This window comes from Panthera pardus, unplaced genomic scaffold (genome assembly GCF_024362965.1).
Source record: "Panthera pardus isolate Hobbes unplaced genomic scaffold, ASM2436296v1 HiC_scaffold_13, whole genome shotgun sequence".
Taxonomy (NCBI): Eukaryota; Metazoa; Chordata; class Mammalia; order Carnivora; family Felidae; genus Panthera; species Panthera pardus.
Window position 1 is genome coordinate 204,374,316 of NW_026526688.1, and position 17,384 is coordinate 204,391,699.

The 17,384-nt window shown below is 55.8% G+C and overlaps 1 protein-coding gene across 1 annotated transcript in view; it reads left to right on the plus strand.

Moving 5' to 3' along the window:
* RNF212 (ring finger protein 212) overlaps positions 1-16,629 on the plus strand; it is a 37,057-nt gene extending 20,428 nt beyond the window's left edge. Inside the window, exons 8-12 of the mRNA XM_053901799.1 lie at positions 934-979; positions 4,725-4,788; positions 15,775-15,847; positions 16,112-16,275; positions 16,455-16,629. Of these exons, the coding sequence (XP_053757774.1) occupies positions 934-979; positions 4,725-4,788; positions 15,775-15,847; positions 16,112-16,275; positions 16,455-16,492 (385 nt within the window). The 3' untranslated portion in view covers positions 16,493-16,629. The remainder of the gene's footprint in view (positions 1-933; positions 980-4,724; positions 4,789-15,774; positions 15,848-16,111; positions 16,276-16,454) is intronic.
* The last annotated feature ends 755 nt before the right edge of the window (positions 16,630-17,384 follow it).

Genomic DNA, 17,384 nt, shown 5'->3' on the forward strand with positions numbered 1-17,384 from the left:
TCACTGGCCGGCCCCGGCGGGTCGCACAGCCCGTCCTCTGACGCGTCTCCGGTCCTCCCCTCCTCCCTCCACCCTGCACGTCTCCTCACCGCCACCCCAACCCCGCCAGTCAGCAGTGGACAGGCAGGGACCCTGAGCTGAGTGCAGGACATGGCACCTCGCCCCTCCCTCTGGCTCCTGCCTGCCCCTCGGGACGCAGCCTCACAATCAGGTGTGTGGTCCTGGCTGGCCGGTCACAACTCTGTCCCCACAGTCCTAGCGATTGGTTGGGGGGCATCCTGCGACCACACCGCGCCAACGGGTGTCAACCCTGGGACTGACCCGTGACCGGGATGGCCAGGCCAGGGGACGCGGCTCGGAGACTAATCCAGCACAGACAAAACTAGGACGAGAGACCGCAGCTGGGCGGGTGGCTGCCCCCGGAACCCCGACCCACCCTGGCTGAGGGGAGCTGCGCCCCTCACCTTGGCTTTGTCCGGCAGGCCCGCCCTGCAGGAGCTCAGTAGCTCACTTTCCCGTCCTTTCATGTCCTCTCTCTTCTGCTCTTTCTCCTACGAGGCTGCCTGAGTGGTGCTTCCCTGTCAGACTCGGGCTCAGTCAGAACGAACACTTGTTGAGTGTTCATTGCGTGAAGCGTGTGGGTCGGGCAGTAAGCGCTAAGGAAAGGAAAAAAGGATGTTTACTCCTGACGCCGCCTTGCAGGAGCTCAGGCCCGATTAGAGGAGCGAGGACGAGGGCCGGGAGGGGGCTATGGAGTGGGCGGGCCGGGGCCCAGGCGACAAGGCTTCCTTGGGCGCTGGCCAGCGAGGCAGGCGGGCCGACAGCGCGGGGGCCTGGAGGTGAGCGTAGGTCCCGTGGCACGAGTCTCGGTTGGTGGTGTTGCATCGCTGACGAGCCCCTGGCCCCTGAACGTGTCCCCTTGTCATTTAACAGGGTGGAGTCCATGCAGGTCGACCTCACTCCTTCCCCAGCGAGAAAAGTAAGTACACCCACTCCCTGGGTCCCACCTCGTCCTGCATACGGTGTCTGTGGTTTTCGCAGCACCAGGAAGCACAAGCGTTCAAGGCCCCAGGGACGGATCACAGCAGGGTCTCTTCATCCTGTGCTGGGCGGAGATGTGGTTCGCGAAGCAGGTCCTGGGTGACGATTTTGAGCACACTCCCTTCTGTGAGCGGCAGGTGGGGAAGAAGGAAGGGAGGCTGAGTGAAGTCAGGATAAACCCGGTCCGGCCAAGAAAGAGGCTTGGAGACCCCGAGGCCCCTGAATAGAGGCAGGGCTCCCACTTGGAGAGAGGGGCGAGGCCAGAGGAGACACGGCCGGAAGTTCGGGCCATCGGTGCCTGGCCCGGATGGAGCGTGGCCTGGGACTCCCCCACCCCCCACCCAAGGCCAGACGCCGGAGGCTCAGGATAGAGGATGGGGAAGCGGGTCCCCAGAGGGAGCGACCTGGTGCACACGGACTCGGTGTTGGTGACTCATACACTGCCTGGTGCTGCTTGTCCGCGAACACCCGGTACGTGGGAGCTCGGTCTCCCGGTCGCCCCGTGACGTGCACGCGGGTGTTCAGGCTGGTTAGTGAGGAGTAGTGCTCATTTCCACGGGGGCCGTCCTGCAAGCAGATTAAGGAGGAATCTGGATTCCAGGATAAGCAGGTAGGAACGCGAAGCCGTTCAGAGCTGGGGTGGAGGGGACGCCCTAGTCCCTGGTGGCTGTGCCGGTGTGCGCCTCCCCTCTGTGCCCGGTTCTCCGCCCCACCCCCCTGTCTCACCGTCCCCCGTCACATCTGGGAGGGAGCCTATGGGTGCACCTCCTCCCTGCCCTGTGGATCCCAGCCCCCACGCACCACCTGCTGGCCTTGGCGCCCCGGAGGCTGGACTCAGCCTCGCCCACGTGTGGCCTTCTTTTGGAGATTAGAGACTGACATCCTGAGTTGATCCCCCATGTCCCGGCTGTTACAGTTGAGGGACCAGAACACAGCCCACAGTCTCGAAACTGCAGTGAGGTGCTGGACCGGGGGTAGCGCCTGCTGCCGTCCAGGGCAGGTTGAGAGTAGTTGAGGCTCTGCCCCAAGGCCTCTGGGAGGTGAGGCTTCCAGGATGGAGGCGAACGGGCACGGCTGCCTGGCAGTAAGACTTTATCAACAGAATCGGGCTCCGGGCCATGGTTTGCCCGCCTTGGACCAGAGCAGGACACAAGTTTGCCCCCGGAAACTTGTCCACCCCCTTGCCCGGCCCCCGGACGCCATCAGCCCTGGAGTGGGGGCAGGGTGACGGCTGTGTCCTGGGAACCCCACCCCGGGCCCAGAGACCCTGGGTGGCACAGCCGGCCCGGGGCAGGGCACGGAGGGGAGCACAGGACTCCGGCCCCGGTGTGGGGCTGCCCTGAGGGGTGTTGTCTGGTGGTTTAGGAGAGGTCCCCGCCCCTGCGGGCTCATCCAGGGTGAGTGGCCACGGCTGCAGGGGAAGCAGGGTGAGGGCACTGCGGCCGCCTGGTCGAGAAGGTGCCACGCCCACCACAGGACACCTGGCACAAGCAGCCTGGGGTCAGCTGCCTGGGGTGTAGAGGGCCTTGTCCCCCTCCCACCTGCTGCCCTGGCCAACCCCGGGGTCCTGGGAGAGCAGGTGAGAGAGACACAGCCTGCAGGTGCGCAGGGTGCCGATGGCGTGTCAGACGTGGACACCGGCCAGCAGCTTCCTACCCGGGACGGTCGGCCGGTGTGAACAGGGAAATGACAACTCACAGGGATCCAGTGAAGGCCTGCTCTACGGCACGCGTTAACGAGGGGGGCCGGTAAAGCGCGAGAACCGACTTGAGGGAGAGCCCAAAGAGAAACACGTCAGCCATCGGGAAGGCAGAAACACCGTGCTGACAGACGCAGGACCGGCAGCCTCCACGCGGCATCCCGGGATGCGCCGAAACCAGCAGGACGCGGGGCTGCTCTACGGGGGCCGCCTCAGGACACGGACCGCAGACACCCTGGAGGGAGGTTTGGACTCAGAGTTTTCCATACTCTCCTGACACCCGGGAAGTGCTAGATCTGTCTAGAGTATTTGCTCTCTGGCAGGAAGAACTCTCCGTGAGCAAGTTGTGAATAGAGGGAGAGCCTTGAAGCTGCACGTACGGGAACCCCCGTGGGAGCGCTCATGGAAGTGCCCGTGGGAGCCCCCGTGGGAGCCCCCGTGGGAGCGCCTGCAGCACGTGGAACACACCCCTCCTCGCAGACATCTGCCACTTGGGGTCTCTGTGGTCCACACCGCAAAGTGCAGCCTGGCGTGGTCCGCCTCCGTGGGGGTCTCAGCTTCCTTGTGCCGCCTGGGGTGGGTCTGCCCTGCTCTGCGCAGCGGGACCCTCGTGAGCATCCGTCCTAGGCCGAGGCTCCCGGTCGTGCTCCGGAGCACGGGTCCTCACCGGGACCCGGGGCGCCAGCCGCAGCCCGTGCTCAGCCCTGTGCCTGCACAGCCCGGCCGGCCGTGTGTCCGGGTCCTTTTTCTTCACCTGTTACTGGATCCTCCCTGACCCAGGAGCCTCGAGAGCTGACCCAGCAAATAGAAACCCTTGCTGGTAGAAGCCAAGGTGAGAAGAGACCAGTTACGGATTCTAACTCAGCGGAGTGACTTTCGCCGTCGCGCTGTGACGAGTTCTCCTGTTGGAGTTGCGAACGCTCTGCCCGCTGTTGAGAGCTGGCGTGCAGGGGGCACATGTGGCAACGATGTGCAGAGCAGGCCGGACGGAGGTGCGGGTCGGGACCGTGAGAGGAGCAGGTGCAGAGGGCCGGCGGCAGGGGTGCACGGGACATCTGCGCACCCCCGACTCGGCCCGTGGCTGTGGAGGGGGCGCCCCGGGGGGGGGGAGGGAGGACGGGCCGATGGGAAGGACCAAGTGTGGTGGGACCAGAGCTCTAGCCCCTGGGAGGACAGCTGCCGAGCCCACCACTGTCACGCGTGGCCGGGAGGGACGCTTCACCCAGAAGCTGTCGGGGGCGTGAGCAGGCAGTTGATGGACATGCCCTCCAGGCGGGGCAGCGTCTCCACCTAAGCGCGCTGGTCCTTCCGTGGTTGAGGCTTGCTGGTGGGCGTGAGCCAGGGGCTGGGGTCGCAGAGGGGACCCTGCAGGGGGCCGCAGGGGTGGGTGTGCCGGGGTGGGAACTGGGAAGATGGGCACAGGGGATGGTGGCCGGGTCTGGAGACAGACCGGCGGGAGCCGGGCTTGTGGGGGGCCACGGGAGTGAGACCCGGACGGCCATGGCAGCGAAGGGAGCGCTTGGCCTGCACGCCTGGCATCGCCTCTGTGGTCGGAGGAGGCCCCCCATCACTAGTGACAGTGCCAGCGTGCCATCCTCAGGGGATCGGGGAGGGGGGCCGCCCCTGGGGAACACAACCGGGGCGGCCAGAGCTGGCTCCCTGCGAGCGAGAACACCCCGTCCACACCGGAGCGCAGCGTGACGAGATCATGAGCCCAAAATGAGGATCTGTGTGGGATTTCAACATTTCTGATCTCAGCCAAGGACTTGACATTTCTTCTCTTATGAGATTCTTGGAAGCACTTGGTGCAGCAACCCCCCCCCCCCCGCCCCCGCTGCTGCGAGCCCCTTGGGGCCGGGGAGCGGAGGGCGGGGGCGCCCTGCCCTTGTGGGCCTGGAGCCGGTGGTTCGCGGTAAATGGGGTGGGTCTGGCCCTCGGAACGGGCAGCTCCAGGAACTGACTTGTTTTCTTTCTACACGCTTAGTCTGAGGTCACGGCTGGCCCGGCAAGAATCTCTCTGATCAGCCCGCCTCATGATGGACGCATGGGTAAGCGGGGGTCCCTGTCCCCTGCCCCAAATGGATGGGGGTCCCTGTCCCCTGTCCCAAACGGACATGCCACGGAACTGTCTGCCACAGAAGGGAACCCAGTGGAACCCACCCAGGGCAGCGCTGTCCTGCCACGAAGTCAGCGTGGGCAGTGACCTGTTCCCCAAAACGGTGTGGCTGCTGGGCCCGTTGGGGACCCTTCACGAGTACTCTTGTCCCAGCAAGATGTCTCCGTCTCGGCGAGATGGTCCCTTCCTGGTGGGTGTGGAAGTCACGAGTGGGTTTCCGGAGCAAGTGCCCGTGCCCACCGCAGGCTCAGGCCCCTTCCCAGCGGGAGCAGGGTGAGCCCCCCCCCCCCCCGCCGCCCCGGCCCCTCTGCCGTCGCCTTCATGCCCTCAGCAAGCCCCTGAGCTTAGGCCCGTGAGGGAGACCCTCACATCCGTGATGTGTGACCCCGTTTGCTTCTCTGCTCTCCGCCTCACCTTTGCTTCTTGCTGGAGGGGATATTCTAGCAACTGCCTCGGAGGAGGGCCCACAGGCAGGCTTCATGGTCGCATCTGGCTGCCTCCCACGCAGCCGAGTGGCCTTGGGGCCCCAGCACCCGCTCCGGGGGCCTCTCCGCGGCACTTTTGAGCCTGAGCGGCACCCCATCCTGGGGGTCCACCCTGCTCACAGCCTCTTGTCCCCCTTCCCTGCCCTTAGCCCCCACACTGCCCCCCTCAGGCCTGTTGTGCCAGCTTCTAGAGAATCCAGCTCACGATGCGGCTCCCCTCTCCCTCCCCCCACCCCCCACCGCCATGGATGGAGTTTCCCAGTTGAGCCAGTTCCCCTGGATGGAGCTCCTTGTCACACCCCAGTGAGAACTTGTGACACACGTTGATGCCGTGTTTCCGTGGTGTCCGAGGTCGCGGTCCCTGTAGGTGCCGGCTCTTGCCTCGCCACTCACCTTTGTGGGGAGCAGGGCAGGGCCTGGAGGCCCTGGCATGTGCGCTGTTCCCACGTGGTTGTGGGGGTCACATCTGCCTTCACAGGACTCAGGCGTGGAGGCCGCACGAATGGGAGCTCCCTGCCCTGCTTCCCTTCCGTACAGAAGCCTGGGGTCTGCCCGCCCAGCCTGGCTGCGCCCTTCCCTCCTCTTGCCCCTCACTGTCCGGGCGGGGGCTTGTGGGACCCCGGACCTCACTGGGTCCTCTCCCTGGCGCATGTTTCCAGAAGGGAACACAGTGAACATCCTAAATGCTTCCAGATGTATCGATCAGAATCGAGGAGTGACACGGGGGAGGGGGGCCTGCCTCGTGCGTGTCCTGCCCCGTGTGCCTGGAAGGGACAGGTCCTCATGCTGTGACTGATCCTGAGTGTCCTCATTTTAGTCATTTCTTGTTTTTGACTGTGAATTCTTTTTCCCTTTTGTCCTTCACGTGTATGAAATCCTCAAGATGAAGGATATCCATCTTTTATCCAATTTGCTGTTTAATTTTATATTTGATTTTTTTTAATTTTAGATGGTTAACATTTTTTAATTATTTTTTAAAATTTACATCCAAGTTAGTTAGCATACAGTGCAATAATGAATTCAGTAGATTCCACTGATTCATCCCCTACGTATGACACCCAGTGCTCATCCCAGCAGGTGTCCTCTTAATGCCCTTGCCCAGTTAGCCCATCTCCCCTCCCACAACCCCTCCAGCAACTCTGTTCTCTAAGTCTCTTATGTTTTGTCCCCATCCCTGTTTTTATATTATTTTTGCTTCCCTTCCCTTATGTTCATCTGTTCTGTATCTTAAATTCCTCACGAGTGAAGTCCTAGGATATTTGTCTTTCTCTGACTAATTTCACTTAGCATAATACCCTCCAGTTCCATCCACGTAGTTGCAAATGGCAAGATTTTTGATTGCCAAGTAATACTCCATTGTGTGTGTGTGTGTGTGTGTGTGTGTGTGTACCACATCTTCTTTATTCATTCATCCATCGACGGACATTTGGGCTCTTTCCATACTTTGGCTGTTGTCGATAGTGCTGCTATAAAAATGGGGGTGCATGTGTCCCTTCAAAACACACACCTGTATCCCTTGGATAAGTGCCTAGTAGTGCAATTTCTGGGTTGTAGGGTAGTTGTATTTTTAATTTTCTAAGGAACCTCCGTGCCGTTTTCCAGAGTGGCTGCACCAGTTTGCATTCCCACCAACAGTGCAAAAGAGATCCTCTCTCTCCGCATCCTCACAACATGTGTTGTTGCCTGAGTTGTTAATGTGAGCCATTCTGACGGGTGTGAGGTGGTATCTCATTGTGGTTTCGATTTGTATTTCCCTGATGATGAGTGATGTTGAGCATCTTTTCATGTGTCTGTTGGCCATCTGGATGTCTTCTTTGGAGAAGTGTCTGTTCATGTCTTTGGCCCATTTCTTCACTGGGTTATTTGGTTTTGGGGTGTTGAGTTTGATAAGTTCTTTGTAGATTTTGGATCCTAACCATTTATCTGATATGTTGTTTGCAAATATCTTTTCCCATTCTGTCAGTTGCCTTTTAGTTTTGCTGATTGTTTCCTTCGCTGTGCAGAAGCTTTTTATCTTGATGAGGTCCCAGTAGTTCATTTTTGCTTTTGTTTCCCTTGCCTCTGGAGACGTGTTGAGTAAGAAGTTGATGCAGCCAAGATCAAAGAGGCTTTTGCCTGCTTTCTCCTCAAGGATTTTGATGGCTTCCTGTCCTACTTTGAGGTCTTTCATCCATTTTGAGTTTCTTTTTGTGTCTGGTGTAAGAAAGTGGTCCAGGTTCATTCTTCTGCATGTTGCTGTCCAGTTTTCCCAGCACCACTTGCTGAAGACACTGTCTTTATTCCATTGGATAGTCTTTCCTGCTTCGTCCAAGATTAGCTTGCCATACGTTTGTGGGTCCATTTCTGGGTTCTCTGTTCTGTTCCATTGATCTGTCTGTTTTTGTGCCATAAATGCTTAACATTTTTATGTTCTCAAATCTGTTAATTTTTGTTTGTTTCCAGATTTCTGTTTGGACAGATTTTTTCCAAACCTATATCATTTTATTCTAGTTCTTAATATTTATCTTTCTCCAAAATCCTTACAGTGTATTTTGAGATATATTGTAATATGAGTGTCCCAACCTGGTATTTTTATAATTTGTTTTGAAAATATTTCTGAAATAACACACAGAAAAATGGTAAGAAAAGTATGAGAAACTCCCTGTTCCCCTTACCCAGATTCCCCGACTGTTAAGATTTTGCCACATTTGCTGCCTACCCTTTATAGTCCGTGTTTCTTTGAACCACTGAGAGCATGTTGCAGGCATGGCGCCCCAGCCCCCCCACAAAGGACAGGGGTGCTCACAGCACCAGCACAGCCTGCAGGCAGCTCAGCGTCAGGATGGTTCTGCCCCTTGACCGTTGAGAAGCCTTGTTTGCTCTCGGGCTCAGAGTCCCCTGTGAGGATACCCCGCATCTCATACGGCCGCTGTGTCTCAGTCACTTTCCTTGTCTTTTCTGTCTTCAGCAGTTTTAAGAGTTCTAGACCTTCAATTCTAACAGAGGCTGAGAGACCCCCCCAGGCCTGGGTCAGCCAAGAATTCTGTATCTAATAGAATTCTCCTTTAAAAGTTTAGACAAAACAGAGGTGCCTGGTGGCCCAGTTGGTGAAGCTTCTGACTGTTGATTTTGGCTCAGGTCATGATCTCACGGTTCCTGAGATTGAGGCCCACATCGGGCTCTGCACTGACAGCTTGAAGCCTGCTTGGGATTCTCTCTCTCTCTGTGCCCCTCCCCCACGCTCACTCTCTCTCAAATAAACATTAAAAATATCGAGTTGAGACAAAATAAACACATTACAGAGTAACTCAAACAAGGGTCACTAGCAGGCCTGCCCTACAGGAAATCCAGTGGGAGGCACCGAGCGGAGGATACACACTGACGGGACTGGAGGGAACAGGGTCTCATTCTCTGGTACTTTGCAGACCTGAGATGGTGGAAGTGGCAAGTGTAACACAGCAAACCAGCACCTGGGGCGGTACGCACAGAGCGGGGGACGGGGCCGCGTCGGAGCAGAGGTGACACAGCCCAGCAGAATGAAGTCAGCCTCACCTGGAAGTCGACTTGTTTCAAGTAAACACAGACAAACATGACTTCAAAGATACAGTTAAGTCGAGAGGAATTCAAATATCGCATTAAAAGGCATTTGTTTGCCACAAAAGAAGGCAAGGCAGACTAGAAGGGAAAAGACACATGAGACCGTAGACGATAAATAGCAGAATAGGTACAAACCAGATCCTATCAATGCTTCCCTTCATCACGAACACTAAAGACCGATGAAAAGGCAGAGCTTGTCAGACCGGGTGGAGAAGCTGTAGCCACGCGCTGTCCGCCGGAGGCCTGTAATCCAGCAGCACAAGGAAGCGGAGGACAGGGTGGAAACCGCACCGTGTGGACAGTAAGCAGATGAGCTGGAGCTGCGGTGTGAATAAGGAACAAAGTGGTTTTGGACAAAGGACGTTTCTGGAGACGAGCAACGTCTCAGCGGTGCGCACGCAACAACAGAGGCGATTAACGAAGCAAAAGCAGACGAGAGGGAAAGGAATAGACTCGGTTTTCGAGATCTCAGTGCTCTCTTCTCAGAGGTTGATGGGGCAGCTAGAGCAGGAAGGTAAAAGGAAACAAATAGCATCGTGGCCACACACAGGTCTGATCCATCGGGGCCGACATTAAATGTGAACGCACTAAACACCCCAGTGGAAGAGCAGAGATTGTCAGACGGCACGAGAGCTACCCTGACAGAAGGCACACTTGTAGATTCAAGGAGACAGAAAAATTATGGAAAAGGTATAGCAAGTGCAGAGCTAGGGAGGCTATTTTCACATCAGACAAAGCAGGTTTTTTAAGATAAATATTACCAGAGACCAGGAAGGGCATTTCATGATGATTAAAGGGTCAACACACCAGGAAGACGTAATAATTCTTAGTGTAGACACACCAAAATGGAAAGTACATAAGGTGAAAGCTGACAAAAGCGGAGATGGTTAATTCAACAATTGAGATTGGGGTATTTCAGTTCCCCGTTCCAGTAACGTGAACGGCACTGTCCCCCACCTGACGACAGCACGGCGTGCGTTCCTTGCCAGGGCAGAGGGGGGACTCTGCAGGGTAGGCCACGTACCAGGATACAAAACAAGTCCCAACACCTTTAAAGGGATCATGATCACGTGAAGTGTATTTTCAGACTACAGTGGAATTAAATTGGAAGTCAGCAGAAGGAAAATCTGATAATAAAACAAGTATTAACACAATTATAGCTTTAATGGATCAGGGAGAAAAAAATCGCTAGTAACACCAGAAAATGAATGAAAGAAAATACAACATATCAAAATATACAAGATGCAGGTGAAGCAGTGCTTAGAGGGAAATGTATAGCTTTAAATGCTTGTGTGAGAGGGACGCCTGGGTGGCTCAGTCAGTTGAGCGTCTGACTTCGGCTTGGGTCATGATCTCATGGTTTGTGAGTTCGAGTCCCATGTCAGGCTCTGTGCTGACAGCTCAGAGCCTGGAGCCTGTTTCAGATTGTGTGTCTCCCTCTCTCTCTCTGCCCCTCTCCCACTTGCTCTGTCTGTCTGTCTCAAAAATAAGTTTAAAAAAAAAAACATTAAAAAAAATAAATGCATGAGAAAGGAAGGAGGCCTAAAACCAGTGAGCTTCCACCTTAGGGAGCTAACTACAACGAAATAAATTTGAAATGTATAAAATGGAAAACTCTCAGAGAAAAGTCAGTGGAGCTTAAAGCTTGTCCTTTGAAAAGATGATGAAAATTGGTAAACTTTTTACCTACAGTGACCAAGAAAGCACAAATTACCAGTGTCAGGAGTACCACTATACACCCTACAGATATTAAAAGGGTTATAAGAATATTGTGAATACTTCTATACTACCAAAGTAGGTGACTTATGTGAAATGAATAGATTCCTATCAAGACATTATCAAAACTACCTCAAGAAGAAATAGTAAATCTGGATAGACCTCCATCAAGAAGTTGAATTAGTAATTTTAATATCTTTCCATAAAGAAAAGCCCTTTTCCCAATAGCTTTATGGGTGAATTTTATGTGACATTTAATGGGCTAATGTCCTATATGAGTTCTTTTAGAAAATAGGAGGGGACTGAACACTTTCCAGTTTTCATAAGGTCAGCAATATCTTAAAGTCAATGACAGCACAAGAAAAATAATTGAGCAGTATTCCTTATGAATATGGATACAAAATTCTTCAAAAACATATGAGACAATCAAATCTAGCAAGCTAGGAAAAGGATTGTATGCCATCACCAAGTGGGATTTATCCTATGAATTCAAGGTTATTTGACATCTGAAGATCGACTAATTAGTATACTAGTAGAAATAAAGGACCTAAAAAACATTAGAGCTTTTCAACAGATAATTTGACAAAATTCTACAACCATTCACTCTCAAGAAACGTAATAAAAGGCAACCTCTTCGCCAGGTAAAGGGCATCTGCAGAAAGCCCAGAGCTGACCAGGTACTGTTGAGAGGGATCATGCTGTACTCTGAGACCGGGGACATGGTGAGATGCCCCCGGTCCACAGCCCCTCTCCTGTCTGACATCCACTGAGGGCTCCAGCCAGTGCAGGGAAGCCAGAGAAGGAAGTGAAAGGCACATCGATTGGGTGAGAATGAGTAGAGTGTCTTTATTGTAGACGGTGTGCCCTTGTGTGCAGAAAATCATGAGGGATCTTTAAGAATACTAGGAATCATAAACAAGGTTGGTAAGATTGTAGGATACAAGATCCATACATAAAAGTCAGTTGTAATTCTGCATATAAAAAGTCCAAAATTGAAGTTAATTGGTTGGTCCTGTCAAAGTCTTCTGCACTTTGTATTCTCTTCCACTAAGAGATGTTCCACTGTTCCTGGAGATGCCTGGTTGGCTTAGTTGGTGGAGCATGTGACTCATGATCTCACGGTCATGAGTTTGACCCCACGTTGGGTATAGGGTATAGAGATTACTTAAATAAAAATTTCAAAAATACCATCTTTTTTAAAAGTTTTTTTTAATGTTTATTTTTGAGAGAGAGCGTGAACGGAGGAGGGGCAGAGAGAGGGAGACACAGGATCTGAAACAGGCTCCAGTCTCCCAGCTGTCAGCACAGAGCCCGACGCGGGGCTCGAACTCATGGACCACAAGATCATGACCCGAGCCAAAGTCGGATGCTCAACTGACTCAGCCACCCAGGCGCCCCCAAAATACCATCTTCTTACTCTTGCTTTACCGTAAATTTTGAAATCAGTGGGAGCCGTCTGACTTTGTTCTTAATTTACCCAAATAATCTTGGCTGTTCTAGGTCCTTTGCGTTTTTACATTAATCGTAAGATCCATTTGTCAAATTCTACCAAAAAATCCTGCTAAGATTTTGATAGCAATTACATTGCATCTGCAAATCAGTTTGGGGGAGAACTGATATCTTAAGAGTTTTGAGTCTCGGGATCCATTGGTGACGTCTCCTCGCTTCTTGGATCTCTGATTTACCCAAGGGATCTTTTGTGGTTTTCAGTGTACAGGTCTCATTTCTACTGATACGTTCCTGCCTCAGTAATTATGTTTGATGGTGGGATTTTCTTCATTTAATTTTTAGGTTGGTGATGGTTTGCATAGTGTATCTTTTCCGATTTTAAAACATTCAGCCTATTTGTGTCTGAATGCAAAGTGTGCCTGTTGCAGACAGTATGAGATGTTTTCCTTCTTGCCTGGTTTCATTCTTAAAATCCCTGCCTCTTGACTGGACTGCTTGGTCCACTGATAGCTAACACAGTTGTTAGTATGTTTGGATATATGTCTGCCATTTTGCTATTATTTTGTGTATGTCTTGGGACTTGTTGTCTGTATCTCCTTAACTGCCTTTTTGGCATTAAATATTTTTAGTGTATGATTTTGCTATGGGCTGGATCGTTTCCCCTCAAAATTCACGTTAAAGCCCTAACCCCCTGCCACATGACTGTATTTGGAGACTGAGCCTCTAAGAGGTAAATGAGGTCCTTGGGTGGGACCCCAGTCTGATATAGTTGGTGTCTTTATAAGAAGAGACACCAGAAGAAGGGGGAAAAAGCACGTTGTATTTATGTCAACAAAACCGTAAAACCGCAACAAAGAAAGGAGACACCGGGGAGCTCACTGGCTCCGCGCCCCAGAGGTCGGTGAGGGCGCACAGAGAAGGTGCCAGCGGGGAACCGGGGACAGGCCCTCCTGGATGCCAGTCAGCCTCCAGGACCGTGTCCGCTGGTAAAGCCCGGCCCTGGCCTGGGGTGCTGTGTCAGGGTGGCCGAGCCCACTGAATCGACACACGTTCGATTCTGTGGCTGATATTCCGGCAACGTGTTGTTATTTTCTGTGATTGCCTAGGAATTAGGCCGCGCACCCATCGTAACGTACTTGACGTGAAAGCTGACTTAACTGTGGTGAGATTCAGCAACACTGTCCCCCGACACCCCTCCCCCACTGCGTGCCGTCTCGTTGACGTATAACCACGTGTGCTGTGTGGACGCATACGGCATCCACAGGTGTTACCCAGGAACGCGGCATGCGAATGATTTTAAACTCCCATATCTTGAAGGTCTTGAGACAAAGGCACACATACACACCCTTTACTTGACCACCTCCGGGGCTTCGTTACCGGCCGCTCTCCTTTCCCTTCGGCCTGAAGCGCGCTGTCGTCGTAGGGCAGGGCAGCTGGCGGTGGGTTCTCCTGGTCTCTGTCCACATCTGAGTGGCTTCACTTCGTGTGCATCTCGGAGGCTCGCTTCCCTGGACGTGGCTCCGTGGGCCACCGCTTCCAGCCCGTGGAGGTTCCTGCTGCCGCCTGGCGAGAAGTCGGCCGTGAGTCATGCTGCCCTGGGCCGCCCTGGTTTCCTCCTCGAGTGGGGAGCCCTCCGGCCTTGTCGTCTTAAGACGATCTTGTCTCTCGTGCGGGAGCCGCCTCGGCACCGCCCGCCCTCGGCTGTCCCTACCTCGCTGTGCCACCACCCGGTCCACGTGTGGGTGCCGGCTGCCCCCGTGGGCTGGCCGTGCCGGGGTTCACGTCTGTGTCCAGCTGGTCCCCGCTCCTGCGCGGCCTGGGCCCCTTCCCCACGAGCACGCTTGACGGAGTGGGGAGCTCCCCCCTACCCCGGGCACAGCCGCCCTGCTCCCCGCCGCCCGGGACCCCTCCCCCTCAGCGACCGCCCGCCAACACCTGCCTCGGTGGCACGTTGGTGCCTCGTTCAGGAAACAGCGCGGGCTCGTCCGTCTGCCGCCACAGGCCGATGAGGTTTTCCGTATTCTGGATAAGGGAACTTGTCCTCTCTAAACAGCAAATTTCTCGTTTGCCAACGGAAATCTTTCTAACCTCATTGAACGGCATGGCTTTCTGGAACAGGAGCTACGGGCCTTGACTTGCTGCCCGTCTTGTCGGTCGGGGAGCCTCGGTCTGAGCGCCCGGTCCCCAGCGGGGCTGAAGCAGGGGATACGCCCCAGCGCCCGAGTGCTCGGTCGTGCCCTGCTCTGGAGTTCCCGCGTGGCCGGGGTTCCCGCTCAGACCCCGTGTGTCACGAGGTTCCCACCTGCCGCGTGCGGGGTGTCAACCCCAAACCCCTGTGAGTTCACCTCCGGGGGCCTCGGTTCCCTCATCTCTGTTGATAACCGTCATCGCCACCGAGTCCCGCAAAGAGTAACTAAGACTCCGTCTCCGTGGGCTGTAGCGCGTTGAGCACGTAACCTGCCATTACCGTTTGTGTTGCGCCGGGGTTAAAATGTCCCGGGACTTGTCTGATGAGATGTGTGGCCAGCCCACCAGGAGACAAGGTTTTCCTCACAGCCCCGGCAGCAGGAGGCGGGCACGCCCCACAGGGGCCCACGGGCAGAGGGAGCAGGGAGGCTGCTCTTCACGGGAAGGAGTGGTGGGCAGTGAGGACGGCTTGGGATTGGCTCCTTGGGATCATTTCAGCAGTTTTGGGGGTGGGGGGTAGGGCAGAGCGGGGAGGTGATGGGGAGCACCTCTGGGCACTCAGATTTCATGTCAAAGGCCAGCTCACAGACGAATCGTTACTCTTTGGGAGTCAGCTAGCCCTGGGAGGGGTGGTCTTCCCAGAATAAGCAAGGCCCTGTGGTGCCAAACCATCATAAAATACAGGAGATAAGTAACGAGTCATTTTGCATCTCTGGTCTCAGCCATTGTGCTGCGGCACGGCCGGTGGGCAGAGACACAAGGTCCCTGTTGGCCGCTGGGTGCCTTGCGGCCCTGGGAAAGCCGCTGCCCCTCTCTGATCCGGGTTCTTCAGTGTGAAAGGGAACAGGGGGAGCCTAAATGCTGTCTTCCCTGCTCTCCCTGCCATTCTTCTGTTAAAATTCTCCAAGATTTGGATGCAAAGGAATTCGGGTATTAAACAATAGTAGTCTTCAGATTTGCTCTCTGCTGTGACTAATGCGTGCCAGGGGCTGTTTGCGTCTTTCAAAGAAGCTTCTTATTAGCACGGAGGATGTCAGCAGAAATTCGGGAGCCTGGCGGTGTGGGCGGAGACCAGAGCCGGTCCTGGGGCTAAGGGACTCAGAGCCAGAAGCTGGTGAAAGTGCCTTTCCCTGCCAGTGGTTCTGAGTGACAGGAGCAGGGACAGAGTAGGGCAGAGAGCAGGTCTCCGCACATTTCTTGAGCCATCTGCATCCCAGGTGCCCTCCCCAGCCCAGCCTGCGGCCCAGAGCTCGGTGTCGGGCTGAGGCCCTGCGGGCCTGGCGGTCCGGTCCGGGTGTGCCCTGGGCAGCTGCCGGGCACGAGGGCCACAGCACTGGATCCCAGGAGTTCCGTTCCAGTCCTGTGGGTGCGTCCGCCCGGTCGGGAAGGGTGTGGGTGCGGGATGGCGGGGACGTGGCAGGGGACAGCCGAGGGCAGAGGGACGTGCCTCTGTGTTTGTCTTCCCTGAGCCGCGCGTGTTCACCTTTTGCTCCTGTCCACCGCAGGCAGCGTCGCCCGCCGCGGCCCTCAGCCCTTCGGCCCGACGCCAAGTCACAGGGACCTGCCCCAGGCCCTCAGGTAGTGTCCCCGCCCCAGGCGTCCACCACCTGACTCACTGCAGTTCATGCCGCTAACCTTGGTGTACTGCTTCTTAAACCCCTCTGCGTGTGTTCTGAGCAGGGTTATGTCGTGTAGACCGCTTCATGCTTTGCTTTTTAAAACCGAAGAACTGGAAAGCTCCGAGGGGGCGTGGCCGATGCGGTGGGGGAGGGGGGTCGGGGGGGGGGGGGGCCCGGGGGGCCCTGTCGCTGAGGATTCTGTGTCTGTTGGGTTTACTCCTAGGGTCCCACCGCTGCCTGTCCCCGGCAAGGGGCTGTCCCAGGCGCCCGCGCCCCAGGCCCCAGGCCGAGCAGGAAGAGGGGGCTCGCCCAGCCTGGGGGCCCCCCGGGCAGCGGCCCCCAGGCAGCCCATCAGCATCTCCGCGCTGCTGCAGAGACAGCACGCAGGCAAGTGTGCCCTGCTCTGAGAGCAGCTGCTTCTCCCGCACGCGTGCATGTGGCAGAAGCAGACGCGACGCGTTGCGCGTTCCTGACGGTCGTGCCGCGGCGCTTTGGTGAGTGGCTGAGACGTGAGTGGCGGTCCCGGGCGTGTCCACCTTGGGTCACGGCTGTCCATGCTCCCGCAGGGTCTGCTGGCCTCGAGGGAGTCCCGCACGGAAGGTGAACGAGCTCCCGTCCCCGGCCTGGCCCTCCGGGCCCCCTCGGCGCCGCGTGTGTGCGTTAGGCAGCAAACGTGCTCGTGCGTGCGTCTGCGTGGAATGAAGTAATGCCGTTGAATAAAGCATTTTTCTGATGACCTGGGATGGCATCGTGTGATGTGTTTAGAACTTCCGGGGCACATCGGTGGCTCGATCGGTTGAGCGTCCGCCTCGGCTCGGGTCGTGATCTCACGGTCCGGGTTCGAGCCCCGCGTCGGGCTCTGGGCTGACAGCTCAGAGCCTGGAGCCTGCTTCGCATTCTGTGTGTCCCTCTCTCTCTGCCCCTCCCCTGCTCACGCTCTGTCTCTCTCTCTCTCAAAAATAAATAAACCTTAATAATAAAAAAAATTGTTCAATAATTTTCACTGGAAAGGCAAAACTAAATGAGATATCTGAATAATAGTGCCATCCGTGCCGCGAACCAAGACGGCAGCCGTGCCCCGCACACGCGGCCTGGGGAGCAGCGCCGGGCGCCTCCAGTGTGCAGCCATCTGCCCCACGGGGCTCTGTCATGCGGGACGGCAGTGCGGAGCGGCCCCCTCACGGCCACCGGAGGCCTGGTCACCTGTCTGAGGGGACACCACCCAGGATGTGCTGTGGGGAGGGGGCGAGGGGGGGGCTGGCACTCGGCCCCCAGGGAAGGTCCTTGAGCACCAGTGGTAGTAAGGTGCCCAGAAACCCGCGTATTTGCAAGTGCAGACCGGAACTCAGGCCCATCTCTGGAGTGAGCTCTTACCTCTACAGGTGGGACAAACCTCTTCAATGCACTTCAGGGCTTCCGTGCAGGGGTGGGTGTGAAACCGTGAGAGCAGGCCTCTCAGGTGGCAGCACCGGCCCCGCTTTTACAATGTATTCTGT